General features: G+C 52.1%; 1 protein-coding gene across 2 annotated transcripts; it reads right to left on the minus strand.

Moving 5' to 3' along the window:
* Positions 1-641: 641 nt before the first annotated feature.
* On the minus strand, positions 642-12,261 carry CCN5 (cellular communication network factor 5). Of its 2 annotated transcripts, none has more exons than XM_036245818.1 (5): positions 12,203-12,261; positions 11,931-12,023; positions 7,656-7,872; positions 2,542-2,796; positions 642-870 (listed from the first exon to the last, which is right to left on the minus strand). In XM_036245818.1, exons 2-5 carry the CDS (start codon positions 11,988-11,990, stop codon positions 650-652), a joined length of 753 nt encoding a protein of 250 aa, XP_036101711.1. In that variant the 5' UTR covers positions 11,991-12,023; positions 12,203-12,261; the 3' UTR covers positions 642-649. The 2 variants fall into 2 exon arrangements, with proteins under 2 accessions (XP_036101711.1, XP_036101712.1); XM_036245819.1 differs by having other exon boundaries at positions 11,931-12,045; positions 12,203-12,241.
* Between the last annotated feature and the right edge of the window lie 1,662 nt (positions 12,262-13,923).

Consider the following 13,923-nt stretch of genomic DNA (forward strand, 5'->3'; position numbering starts at 1 on the left):
ATTCTCCCCTGCTTTTCCGAGTCCAAAATACTGCAAAGCACTGATCTCTATAAAGTGTCCAGCTCAGTGCCGGGCACATTGCAGGTGCTCAAAAAAGGGTAATTCTTACTTCTAAAAGTGGAGTTTAACAGATCACGTGAAGGCCTGTTTTCTGACTTTCTTCAAGAAGTGATTTCATCTTGTGATTTTCACAAAGCACTCAGCCCCGGAATTCTGCCCAGGGTGGGGAGGGTTTTCTCAGACCTCGCCTGACACCCAAGGTAACGCATAGGCACGTGTTCAGGGCTGTTTTTACATTGCCACAGCAAAGGATGCAGGAGATTCAGGTCTGTGCCCCTCTTCACCACACCCCCAGAAAAATACCCAGTCCAGCCCAGTACCTGCCTGAGCCTAATGGTTAAGGAGAGATGGCTGCCCCATCTCCTGGGAAGCTAGCCCACGCGCATGTTTGATAAAGGCTGTGTGGAGACTGGAATGGACCAGGAGACCCTAGAAATCTGGTCCGCCCCAGGCTGGGAGTTAGAGAGAACAGGACTAATGCATGCATCCCTGCTCTGCCTCGGTCCACACGGACCAGGCCCTTGGGACCATTCTTGTCCTCCAGGGCCCAGGTGGCAGACCGGAGCTGGACTGCCTGCTGGGCCCGGCTCTAAAAGGAACTGCGTGGTGGGTGGTGGCCCCTGGCAGGTGGGCAGGGCCCAGGCAGGCACAGGCGGCGCTGCGTCTCCAGTCGGCAGAAGGGATTCTGGTTGGATACCCGGCTAGTCACACCTAGTCCACAGGTGGTCGAGCAAGGGCCCCAAGCTGTGCTCCATTCTGGGCAAGGGACCGCAGGAACAGGGGGAGCAACAAGGCCAGAAGGTTGGAGTCCTGGGGGGGAAGAAAGAAGGGTCAGCACTTGGCAGCCAAATCAACCCACTGGGTTGTGTTACAATCTTGGTCATGTTGCGTCACCTCGCTGAACCTGTTTCTTCTTGTGTAAATATCCTAACAGTTGATTGTTAGGACTGAAGACAATAATGGAGGAGGCGAAGTACTTAACATATTGCGGTTATTGCGCAGCTCTGATGGCGCTGACATGACCCTGCCCCAGCAGTCGGTGGGTGTCTCATTTTACAAGGAGGCTGCAGCCTGGAACAGAATGGCAGGTTCACGAGGGTCTAGCTTTTCCTCCTTCCCAACTCCTGTTCTTCTCTGCTAATATTTTGCTGTCCTTCCCTCTGGTTCTTTATATGAGTGATTCTCAGCCAGGGACGATTTTGTCCTCCAGGGATCACTTGGCAGTGTCTGGACACATTCTTGGTTGTCACGATTGAGGGAGGTTGCTACTGGGATCTAGTGGGTAGAGACCAGGGTTGCTGCTAAACATCCTATGATGCACACGACGGCCCCTCAGTGAAGAATTACCCGGCCCAAATGTCAATAGTACCGAGGTTGAGAAACCCTGTGTAATATGCACATGTGTGCAGCACATATGATGTGTACGTGTACATATACTTGCACACACACACACACACACATGCACACACATAATATAGATAAAATTGCATACATGGTGTCCTATCCTGCTTTTTACACATAAGGCGATTGCATTTTTAAATTCCAATCCATTCTGCTATGGATTTAAACAATGTGTCACAGTCCCCACTAGGGATAACAGTTCCTACCAGTGGCGTGCTGTGCGCCAGGGACTGTCATAACTGCTTTACTTGGATAACCTTATCCAGTCCTTGCAATAACTCTATGAGATGGATGCTCTTATTTTACAGTTGAAGGGCCTGAGACACAGAGAGGTTAGGCGATGTTCTCAGAATCACACAGCTAGACGTGGTAGAACCGGCCTTAGAATCCTGGGCCGACTTCAAGTTTAACCCACCACGCTCTACTGCGTCATCTACGGAAGCAACGCTCTCTTTTCAGTTTCGTTTTGTAAAAAAAATCACATTCATAGAGTAATAATTTTTTAAAACCCACAACATGTCAACAACAATGTCTCTAAAACTAAGTGTTTCTAGCAGGAGGTAACTGTCTTTTCTCCACCTCTTCCCACCCCTAGGCCCACGTCCCAGAGGCAACCATGTAACTACGTTCAGTTTTGAATTTGTTCCTCTCTTGATAAGCCCAAATAATAATATATCATATTATATTTTACGCATATTTGTTGTTATATAAACATATTAGTAATATGTATCAATATAAGTATAATAATAACACATATTGTAATAGTACACTTTGCGATGAAATGTGAGAATTTGGTTCGAGTAGTCTAACGTTCCTTCCCCTTCTTCACTCTGCCACCAATTTTGACTTTTACTTATTTATGATTTAAAAGGACATGCTTAAAAGGACACCACTACTTCTTGTTTTGTCAGTTTTAAAGAGGCCTGTGATTCTCTACACTTTCCGACTCGGCTCCTCAGCCCCGCCCCCTCCCTGCTTCTGCCCGGAAAACCTTCCCTCTGATGCGCCCAGGAGTCTGCACCTCGGAGGGCCCGCCCCTCCAGGTGACCCCGCCCCTGCCTGGGCCAGCTCCGCACTCACCTTGGCCGAGGAGAGGCTGGGCCGCCAAGCCCCCTGCCTGGTCGCACACCCACTCAGGGCAGCACCTGCCGGGCACCTCAGCCCTCCTGGGGCGGGGGCAGTCCCAGCTGGGCAGCCGGACGTCCTCGCTGCACAGGGGCACGCAGGTGAAGCCGCCGTCCTCGCAGCGGCAGCGGATCCTGCAGTGGGGCTGGAAGGTCTCCCCGTCCCGGAACACGCGGCCGTTCAGCTCACAGCCCCCGTCATCCGCTGCCCCTGTGGAGGAGAAAGAGGGCCCCCAGCGCTGACCCCCAGCTTTCCCTGGGCAAGGCTGGGGCTCTGTCTGCAGAGCTGGCCCAGGTCCCAGGGCGGGAGCAGTGCCCTTGAAGCCCCCGAGCACTGCCAAGGGGCGTGAGCCCTGCCCTACACACCCGTCCCCTGGCCAGCCTGCCCTGGCTCCTGGCACAGGGTTTGCCAGAGACTGGCCTGGTGTGAGCCCCTTTCTTAGCTACCGACCTTGGCCAAGTGATTTCACTTCTTGCCTCAGTTTCCTCTCCTGCAAAATGGGTTATAAATGCACTTACAGGGGTTGGCAAAAGTAGATTTACAGTTGTAAGGTAAACGGTACAATCATTAATAAATAACAATGCACAAACTGTTTCACATAATCACAGCTGTACACCTACTTTTACCCCACCCCGTATTTCATAGGGGTGTGGCATAGACTAAACAAAATGATATATGTGACGAGTACAACCTAAAGGAGACAGTCACTAGGGCTCTGTTGTTATTTGTATAATTACGATAGATTAATAATGGGTAACTGATACATACACTGAGATTTCATGCAACAAACTTCCATTGTCCATTTGTTGAAGTCATTGCTGTCAGGTCGGGGCTTCACTTGTTGGCGGTGTGACTTGAGGTAAGCTATTTAACTTCTCTGAGTCACCTTAACAATAGCAGTGATGAGAACAGTAATCTCTACCTTCAGTGACATCAGATCATTGGTACATAGTATCTAGCACAGGGCTAGGCATATAGTAAGTGCTCAGGAAACACTCTTTGAATGAAGCCCTCAAGATATGGGTGTTAATACCACTTCCTCTGCTAGACATGAACTCCTTGAAGGCTGGGCCTGCGAGTGTTCATCTGGGCATTCCCTGCACAGGTTCACAGCATGAATGGGACACATCCATGTCCTTTGAATGAATGCCTGGCACGGGGCCCAGCACGTAGGAGACACTGATGACATAGTTCTGACTCCTTATAATTCCAGAGATAAATATTGTGCCCCTTCTGTGTGCCAAGCACTGTGTTCCTAGATAGGACTGAGACACAGTCCTTGCCTGAAGAGACTCGGGCCAGTGGGGGGACAGATGTGGAAGTCATCATCTCCGACATACGGTCAATTGCCCTGGAGAGGTGCGTGGAGCGGCTGGAAGTGCACAGAAAGGAGCAGCCCGGAGGGCTTCCTGGAGACGTGGGTGGCAGTTCAGCAGGTCTGGGGAAAAGGACTTGTTGGCAAACAGGTTTGCCCAGGTCTTCAGAGAAAAACCTCAAATAGGTCCATGTACATGGAGAAATTTTGGAACCATGTAGACTTGGGTTCAAACCCCAGTTCTCCACTTGCAAGCTGAGGGTCCTGGGGCAAGTTACTTCACCTCTTTGAGCCGTGGTGCCCAGCTCACAGGCCACCAGAGGATTAAATGAGCTAGTGCACTTAAAGCATTTTGCCCCAAGCCTGGAACACAGCAGATGCTCAGTAAATGGGAGATGATTCTTCCTCTGGGGGGACAGGACCAGCATCAGCTCTCTCCTTGCTCCTTCCAGGCCACAGCCCTTTGGCTTCAAGCCCAACCTTTAGGCCTGAACCACGTGGCCACTGGTTTCCTAGGAACCGCAGGATAGTTGCACCTTCATCCCTCGCCCCCGCCTGGCCCGGCCCTCTTGGTTGCTGAGATGACCTGGTAAAGGGCCTTCTCACAGTACATGCTCAATAAATGGGGGCTGCTACTGCTAGCCCACTAGAACTATTGTTATTATGTATTCATTCACTCATTCATTCAACAATCCTTTATTGAGTGCTTACTATGCACCAGGCACTGTTCTAGGCCCTGGTGATACAGCAATGACTACAACAGGCAAAACCCTGCCCTTAGTGGAGATTCTGCTCTAGTGGAAATAAACACAAGAAACAAGTACATAGAGTTTATGATGTCAGATTAGTGCTGGAAAAATAAAGGAGTGCAGAGCTGAGGAGTGGGGCAGGACTGTAATTGTTACATGTGGTGATCAGGGAAGGCCTCTTTGAGAAGGTGATGTTTGAGCCAAGATGTGAAGGAGGTGAGGGAACTTATCATCTAGGGCAAAGAACACAGTACAGGAAACAGCCAGTGCAAAGGCCCTGAGGTGGGAACGTGCCTGGGGTATTTAAGGAACAGCAAAGCGGCCAGTGTGGCTGGAGCAGAGAACAGAAGGGAGAGGAGTGAAATAAGAGAGCAAACAGCATCAGGACCCTGTGGGGCTTTGTCGGTCACTAAGAGGACTTGGCCTTTTACTCCGAGGAAACAAGAGGAAGGACATGATCTGACTTATGTATTACAAGGGGCCGTGGGGCTACTATGTGGAGAATAGGCTAGGGACAGAAGCAGGGAGACTTATGGGGCTACTGCCCAATCCAGACAAGGGACGATGGGCTGAGACCAGGGTGGGAGCAGTGGAGGGACTGAGAAGTGTCAGGTTCTGGAATCTTGTGAAGAACTTGCTGGCGGCTTGTATGTGGGATGTAAAAAATAGACGTCAAGAGGGACTCCAAGGTTTTGAACCTGAGCCAGGGGAAGGATGGAGCTGCAGAAGCTGTATGTGTAAGGTGTGGGAGATCAGGGGCTTGGTGTCCCCCCAGAGCCAGGACCTAGTTCAGCCCCTGTGAGGTCTTAGCTGGCTCTGGACCACCTGTGGGGTTCACCAGCTCCCAGCTTCCAAATTCAGTTCAAATCATTAAACACTCACGAGCACTCAGCATGTTGCCTGACCGGGGCTGGGAGTTGCAGGAAGGACCAAGGGCCATCCTGGGCCTCCAGGTATTTGAGTCTGAATCAAGATGGACTTTTAAAAGCCCCTTAATGAAGTTATTCGCAATAGCAGCCAGTAGGTACCAAGCATATGCTGAGAGTCAGGCAGTAGAGCGATGGAAACTGAGACTGTGGAGCCAGCTTCCTGAGTTCAAATCCCAGCTCAGCTACTTAGGAGCTATGTGACTTTGGGCAAGTAGCTTAACCTCTCCGTGCCTCCTTTTTCCATTTATTAAATACAGATAGCATCAATACCTACCTCATGTGGTTGTCGTGAGATTAATGAGGTAATATTTGTGAACCCTTAGCACCTGGCACATGCTATACAGCGTCAGTAAATAAACTCTGCCAAGTGCTTGTCACGTGTGATGGCTAATCTCAGCATCAGCCTTATAGGCGACTTATCTCATTTCTTTCTTTAGGCACATTTTTATTAGCAACCATCTATGAGTTTATCTAACAAACCGCCCCCTTTCTTATTACCATACTCCTCTGAGCAAATAAAATATTTAACAAGGCTTTACTAAGGAATGCTCTCTGTCTCTCATTTGTGTTGTTTTACTTGTTAACAGGGTTTTTCCTATAGATGGATTCATTGTCTTTTTTTTTTTAATCCTCTCCCGAGGATTTGACCTTTTTGAGAAAGAGAGAGAAACATCGATGTGAGAGAGAAACATTGATCGGTTGCCTCCCATACGTGCCCCAAACAGAGGTTGAACCTGCAACTTTTTGGTGTATGGGACAATGCTCCAACCAACTGAGCTACCCAGCCAGGGCCTCTTGTTCTTATGTTTATAAAAGTGTGACACGGCCCTGGCTGGTTTGGCTCAGCGGTTAGAGCGCCGGCCCATGGACCAAAGAGTCATGGGTTCGATTCTGGCCAAGGGCACATACCTCGGTTGCGGTTCGTCCCCAGCCCTGGTCGGGGTCATGCAGGAGGCAACCAATCAATGTGTCTCTCACATCAATGTTTCTCTTTCTCTCTCTCTGTCTCTCGCCCTCTCTCCCCCCTCCCCCTCCTTCCCTCCCCCTATATCTAAAAATAAAAGGGAAAAAATATCCTTGGGTGAGGATTAAAAAAAATATACGTGTGACATGCACGTAGATGAAAGAGGTAAGTGCTCTAGGAGGCTTAGCATTAGAAAGAAAAAGAGAGAGAAGGAGGGAGGAGAGAAAGGGAGGGAGGAAAGAACACTTCCTTGTTTTTGTCTATTTCTCTAAAATAGTGGTTCTCAATTGAAGATGATTTTCTCCCCAGGGGACATTCAGCAACATCTGAGGACAGACTGTCATAACTTGGGGGTGAGGGTACCACTGGCATCTAGTGGGTAGGAACCAGGGACACTGCTAAATGTCCTTCCAAGCACAGCACAGCCCCCACAACAAGAATGATCTGGTCCCAAAGGTCCCGAGAGGACCTGATCTAAAGCCCCGAGGCCTAAAGAGTGGCGGTGGATGATGGAAGATGCTCAGGTCTGGTAAATGCAAACTCAGAACTATGGGCTCTGGATCAAGGAGGAAGACGGACAGAATGTTGCTTCAGAGCCTGTTGGACCAGGTTCCGAGCTGTGGGATATAAAACATGTCAGTTATATCTATGAGCCTCAGTTTCCTGATCTATGAATGGGTCTGAAAGCACTTACCTCATAGGATTATGTGATTTATGGAGTAAATGCTAAGTACAGTGACTACCATATACTAGGCCCTAAATAAGGAATTGCACTTTTATTTTCCCAAAAGTACTGTGAGGGTCCCGAGAAGGGAGTGATAACTTCTGGTTAGAAGAATCTTGGAGGGCTCCTTGGAGGAGGTGTTGAGTTTGGCTTTGCAAGTTGGCTATGATTTGGACAGATAGGATCGGGGAAAGGCTGTTCGGATGGTGGCATGGTCATAGTAAACACAGGAGGGAGAAGCAGGGTCGCCAGGTTTAGCTGAAATGAATGATGTACCTGAAGTGAGTGTAAAAGGTAGAGAAGGGCTTACCTTTGACTGAGGACACCAAGGCCTTGCCCACCCCTCCCCTCCAACCACACCCTCCATCGGTCCCGCAAACCTGCTTACAGAGGCACACGGACCCCTGGCCACCAGGGCCCGCCCCGAGCTGGCAGACCAGGTCCTGGCTGGGGTCACAGACGTGGAGATGGTCGCAGGGCTCCCCGAGCCGCCGTGCACATACCCGGCAGCAGTTGCAGCCGTCCAGCACCAGGGGCACCCCCACTGGGCATTGGGGTGGTGGCCAGGGGCAGGCACACGGTGTTGGGCACAGCTGGGCACACACCTGCAGAGACAGAGACCTCACTCAGCCATGGTCATTCAAGGTGGGCAGTGAGACCCTCCCAGTGGGCCACCTCTCTGCCGGGCTGGGCAGTGTAGAGTCCACACCTTGGCCCCAGGATCGCACATACCTAGCCTTGAACCCTGGCAGTCCCATGGTAGTCACTGTGGTCAAGAGCAGGGACTCTGGACTAGAGTTCCAGCCCTAACTCTGTCCCTTATTAGCTGAGTGACTTTGGGCAAGTTACTTAAGCTCTCTGAGCCTCAATATCCTCATTTGTAAAAAGGGGCCAATAGGTCCTGGATGGTCAGCACAGTGGTTAGAGTGTCGGCCCAAGGACTGAAGGGCACAGGTTCAATTTCCAGTCAAGGGCACATACCTGGGTTGCAGGTTTGATCCCCAACCCTGGTCAGGTTGTGCGGGAGGCAAACAAACAATGTGTCTCTCTCACACCCACTCTATCTAAAAATCAATGGGAAAATATCCTCGGGTGAGGATTAAAAAATATATAATAAATAAATGCTTTTATAAAGGCGGGGGTGGGTGGGTAACAGCAGTATCTAATTCAGAGCACTGTCTTGGGTAGCACATGAAATGATGCGTGTTAAACCCTTAGCACAGCCTGGGGTGCAGCCGATGCTCAATGCATTTAGCTGTGATGATCATCATTGCAAACTACAGTAAGGGCTTTGGCCCTGTCCTCTGGGAGCTTATAAAAGGCAAAAGCAGCAAAATGAAGGATTAAAACCACAGGGTCCTATACATTTTCCAGCAGGTGGACTGTAGATACTTATCTTGAGGGCTGAATAAATCAAACAGTATCATGGAGATTTATGATCTTTAGAACAATTCGGAATATGTTTCTGGATGAGTATCGAGTCAACCAGGAAACGTGGTAGAATACGGGCCTGTAGGCCTCCTCTGACACTTACCAAATCAGAACGTCCAGAGGCAGGGCCCTGGGTCTGAATGTTTAACAGGCTGTTCAGGGGCTTCTGATGCACAGTCAGGTCTTTGCACCTCTGCTCCAGTACAAGCCCCCCCCCCCCCCATGTACAGATGGGGCACCTGAGCATCAGAGATGGGAAGGGACTCGCCAGAAGCCACAGTGTGTTAGCTACAGAGCTGGGCGCCTGCTTCTGCACTGAGGACCCAGGGTCCCGGGCGAGGGGTTGATGTTTCCTGTAATAGGGGGAAATCTGAGCCAGGCACCCACGCCCTGGGGGCAGAGTCAAGGTATCAGCTCAAATGTCCTGACTGCCCCTCCCCGCTCAGAACAGAGAAACAACCAAACCAGAAACCAGATGCCACCGGCCCCCTGTATGTCCAGTTGGAGGTGGGGACCAAGAGGTAGGCATAATTCAAGATATCCCCACTGGCGCCATCCGTGGAGGACTTGCGGGACTGGGGGTTTTATCTAGTGGATAGAAGCCTTGCAGTCTAGGAAGATGAAGCCAATGCCCTCATATCCTCTCTGTGGCCCCAAGCAGGCAATAACAACTCATTGCCCCGATTCCCACCTAGTTCCATCCCTAGGATCCCCAAGTCTGCAAACATGCCTCCTGTGGCTTGCAGTTCCCACCCTGGCCACGAGGGGATCCCCAAACAGACCAGCTTCTGATGAGGTCTCCGAGCAGGAGGCCCTCACAGAGCTGCCATCTAAAATGACACTGGTAATGGATACAAGTGTGCAGCTGTGTGCTGGGGCCTCTTGAGGGAAGTGGGGGACTCTGCCTCCAGAACTGGCTCTTGGATTCCTCCCACCTAAAAGCAGGGGTGCCAGGACACAGGCCTTCTGCTTTGCACCTGGCTTCCCATTCTGGGCTCTTTCTATCAGGCAAGTTTGGCAGGGACTGGACTGTAGGTCCTGATACCCAGGAGAGGCTACTAATGATGTCAATGATTATGGCTAGTGTTTACCATGGGCGTACCAGGTGCTAAGCCCTTTAATGTATTGTCTAGTTTAACCCTCTAATGTCAGGTACTGTCATTATGTCCATTTGAAAGATGAGGAAACTGCCCTGGCTGGTGTGGCTCAGTTGCTTGAGCGGCATCCCATGCACCGAAAGGTTGCCGGTTCGATTCTCGGTCAGGGCACACGCCCGGGTTGTGCGCTCCATCCCCAGTGGGGCTGTGCAGGAGGCAGCCGATGGATATTTCTCTCTCTCCCTCTCCCTTCCTCATTCTCTAAAAATCAATTTTAAAAAATTTAAAGATGACAAAACCGAAGCCCAAGGCCATGTAGCAACAGCTCCAGTAAGAAGCAGAGCCAGGACTGGAATCCAGCTTCCTGGGAATTCAAGGCCCAGGCTCCTAATTGCCATGCTCACCTCTTCTTCTCTGGGGGCTGGGGTGCCAGCTTAGCCGCTGCCTCAGTTTATTCATTTATTCAAGAGGGATAATGACGAGTTGGGGAGGGCATTTCCGCATAGCCAAGGAGAGATGTGCCCTCCGTGGTGTCCCTCAATCTCCACACCCTCCTTACCACCCATCCCTCTGTTCAAGTTGCCCCATCACACCCACTGTTTCCTCAGACCCTTGCTGTGGCCACCAGGGGGCAAGGCTCTGTGGTAAGAGCCCTGGACATGGAATCTTCTGGGCAAGAGTTGAACTCTAAGTTCTACCACTGGCTTGCTGTGTGACTTTGAGCACTTCACTGAACTGCTCGGTGGGGACGGAGCTGTTTCCTCCTCAGTAAAATGGGGAGGAGACCACCTCTCGTGGAGTAGTGAGGTCGTGGCCAGCTCTCGGTCAATGTGACTGCTTGTTTCCAGGTCTCTGCCCCTGACCTCTGACCAGAGCCCTGAGCCCAGGAGCCCACCTGCCCGGAGGACATGGCATTCTGTCTCTGAGGACTGTGGTGGCTTTCCATGTTGGTGACGACAAAGTCCCGGGGTTCTGTGCAGGACGCTGCCTGGCTCCCTGGGACCCGGGAAGAATGACGGCAGAACAGCAAGTCGAGGGCGGCTTCATTTTGCTCTTTCATTTAATCCTGGGCCCCAAACCCAAGTCCCCTGCTCCAACGACCCCAGCCACCCACCCTGGCATGGTGCGCTGCCCATTCCCTTTGGCAGAACCGCCAGCAGGACTCGGGTGCTAGCAGGGTTCTCGGCCTTCCCTGCACTACTGCTTGAGATCAGGAGGGAGAAACTCCTGCTGAGGCTCCTCAAAGGACCATGAAAATACAGTGAGATCGTGGCTTAGGGCGGGGCCCATCCCCATGGGACTGGGAACTCAACATTTGCTACGGGGATGACAGGGCCCAGCAACTGTCCATGGTCCAGGTTGGAAGTGGAGAGGTACAAACTGAAGTCCCAGCCCCAGCTCCACACACGCAGGCCTATCCTGGGCTCCACCTCCTCTATTGCTCTGATGTTTCTTTACTGTGTGGCTTTGGGCAACTTGCTTACCCTCTCTGAGCCTTACTTGACTGAAGATTGGCTAAGAATACCTGATATGGTTGCTGGGCATGTTAAACAAGGTAGACATTCCACAAGCCCTTTGAAAAATGTTCCATAAGAGAAGGTCATTATGGAGGTGTCTCCCTGTCCCCTCTAGCTAAGGTTAGCAGGTAACTCACTGCCTGAGGGCCCGACAGCATGGATGCCCTTGCAGCATGAACTTTCCAGTGAATTAGACACCAACATCCATTCCAATCCCAGCTCAGAGTTAGGCAAACCAGGTCATATCTTGAGTCTCATTTGTAAGGATACCCACTTCTGCCTTGTAGAGGGTTGTGGGGATTGGCAAGACTCAGAAAAGGCCTCTTTTGGACTTCTGCCATGTGCCAGAACAGAAAGGATCTTCACAAAGACCTCATGGACATTGTGCCCATTTAACCAAGGAAGGAGCTGAGGCTCAGAGAGGAGAAGGGACTGGCCTGAGGTCACATAGCAGAGCTGGCCAGAGACAGCTGTCTGGGCACCAAGGAGGGAAACCTGGCTGTGCCCAACACAGGGACCCTGCAGAGATCCTTCCAGGGGTCCTTGTCAGTGATTTCACACCTCCCCCAGCAGCATGGAAGCCAGCAGTATGTTTCGGGGCCCCAGGGACCCCCTTACCTTTGAGAGGAGGCAGAGGAAGGAGAAGGCCAGGAGGTGGGTCTGTGGTATGCCTCTCATGTCACTGTGTCCCCCACGGAGCCAGCTTTGAGCCTGGGAGGCAGGACCTGTAAGTCTTTATGTTCCGGAGGCTGTGAGGTCACTCCCAGGCACACACACACACACATGCACTCACACTCACACACACACTCACGTACATTCACATGCACACTGGTCTTTGCATTCCTTGCTCCTCTCCCCTTCCTCAGCCTCCCACCGATGAGCCCATTTACCTGAAGGTGAGACCGTGGAGGCCACCAAGGGGGTGCCTGCCAGTGTGTGTGTGTGTGTGTGTGTGAAAGCCAGAGCCAATGTCAGCACTGAGAGCCTGTGACAGGCTGGCAGCGGCCTTGGTAGCTCCTCCCAGCCCGAGAGGGCCTTCCCAAGCCTTGGCTGTAGCTGCTGCAGCCCTGCCCAGACCCCCTGCCCAACCCCGGGGGGCTGCGGATCCAGGAAGTACTGGGCAGACACCCCCTTAGCAGAGCTGACCCGAGTCCTCCTAAGCCCTGTGGCCCGGTCTCTGGGCAGCTTCGGAGGGCCTGCGGTTTCTGGCAGGAGGACTGGCAGCCACCCAGAGGCGGGTGTGACCCAGAGCAAAACTTCCCTGGCGGCCTGTTTGCTTTTGGCAACAAGAGGCCTCCCCGGGGCTTGCTTTCTGGGCCCCGGAGGCGGCCGGCGGATGAGCCCACACAGGCGGACCTACTGCGTGCCGGCGCTCGCTGGCACCGCCAGGGGATCTGGAAGAGCCGAATCCAGTTCACGTCGCCCGGCCGGCTCTGAGGGCCCTGCAGGGGATGGACGCACAGGCCACTTCAGGGCAAAGCCAGAGCAGGGATGACAGTGAGAAAACAGGCGCAGTTTCTGGGCACCCTGAGGAGGGGTCCTTGTTAAGACTCGGGGTGCAGGGCAGCTTTCTGAAGAAGGTGCCTTTTCAGGGGGCCAAGGAGAGATGGGGTCAGAGGGCAGAGTGTTCCAGGCAGGGGAACAGCACGTGCATATGCCGAGAGGTGGGCGAGAGCATGACAGCTCTGCCCACGCTGGGAGCCAGAGGTGCCCGAGCTGCCTGGGAGGACGGAGTGGTGGTGTACCTACTGCGAAAGAGGCCCCGACTCAAGCCGTCAGTATTTGGGGGGAAATCAACAACATTCCAGCCACTGGGGTGGGGGATGTCAAGACATGAGCTTTGACCCTAGACTTTGGCAAAGATCGTATTTTTTTTTTTTTTTTAATCCTCATTCGAGGAAATTTTTCCATTTATTTTCAGACAGAGTGGGAGGGGAGAGAGAGAGAAAAACATCGATGTGAGAGAGACACATCCACTGGTTGCCTCCCGCACGACCCCAACTGGGGCTGGGGACCGAACTCTAACTGAGGTAAGTGCCCTTGACCAGAATCGAACCTGCAACTCTTTGGTCCGTGGGCTGACGATCTAACCGCTGAGCCAAACTGGCCAGGGCTGGCAAAGATCATAGAGGTGATTTCAAGGAGTGGCTGGGGAAGCCATTGGTCCCCAAAATCTCCATCAGTACCCCAAACCTCAAAGGGAGGGAGCTGAACAGCAGAGGGTTCCAGAATGGGCAGCTAGTGAGAAAGAAAAGGGACTTGATGTAGGTGTCAGACTGAGGGAGTGTTCAGCAGATGGGAGATACCGTGCTGGTGGCTGACTTAGGAGAAGAAGATGATGAGGATGGAGGATGTTAACTGATGGCTGTGGCGCCAATTCCATGCCAACAGAAACCCCCAATTTGGGGTGCAGTGAAGAAAGGAACTTTATTCAGTGCAAAGCAGCTCAATTGCAACTCAGCAGGACTAGCCCTGGGCCCAGCAGCCCAGGGGGGCCAGGCTTCTCTTCGGCTAGACAGCTCCTGCTTCTCCCTGCTCCGGGAAGACATCCTGGGTGTTTCAGCTCAGCCAGGAAGAGCTGGTCTTCATTCTTTGGTAGAAAGGGAAATTA

This window comes from Molossus molossus, unplaced genomic scaffold (genome assembly GCF_014108415.1).
Source record: "Molossus molossus isolate mMolMol1 unplaced genomic scaffold, mMolMol1.p scaffold_m16_p_6, whole genome shotgun sequence".
In the NCBI taxonomy this organism is placed as follows: domain Eukaryota; kingdom Metazoa; phylum Chordata; class Mammalia; order Chiroptera; family Molossidae; genus Molossus; species Molossus molossus.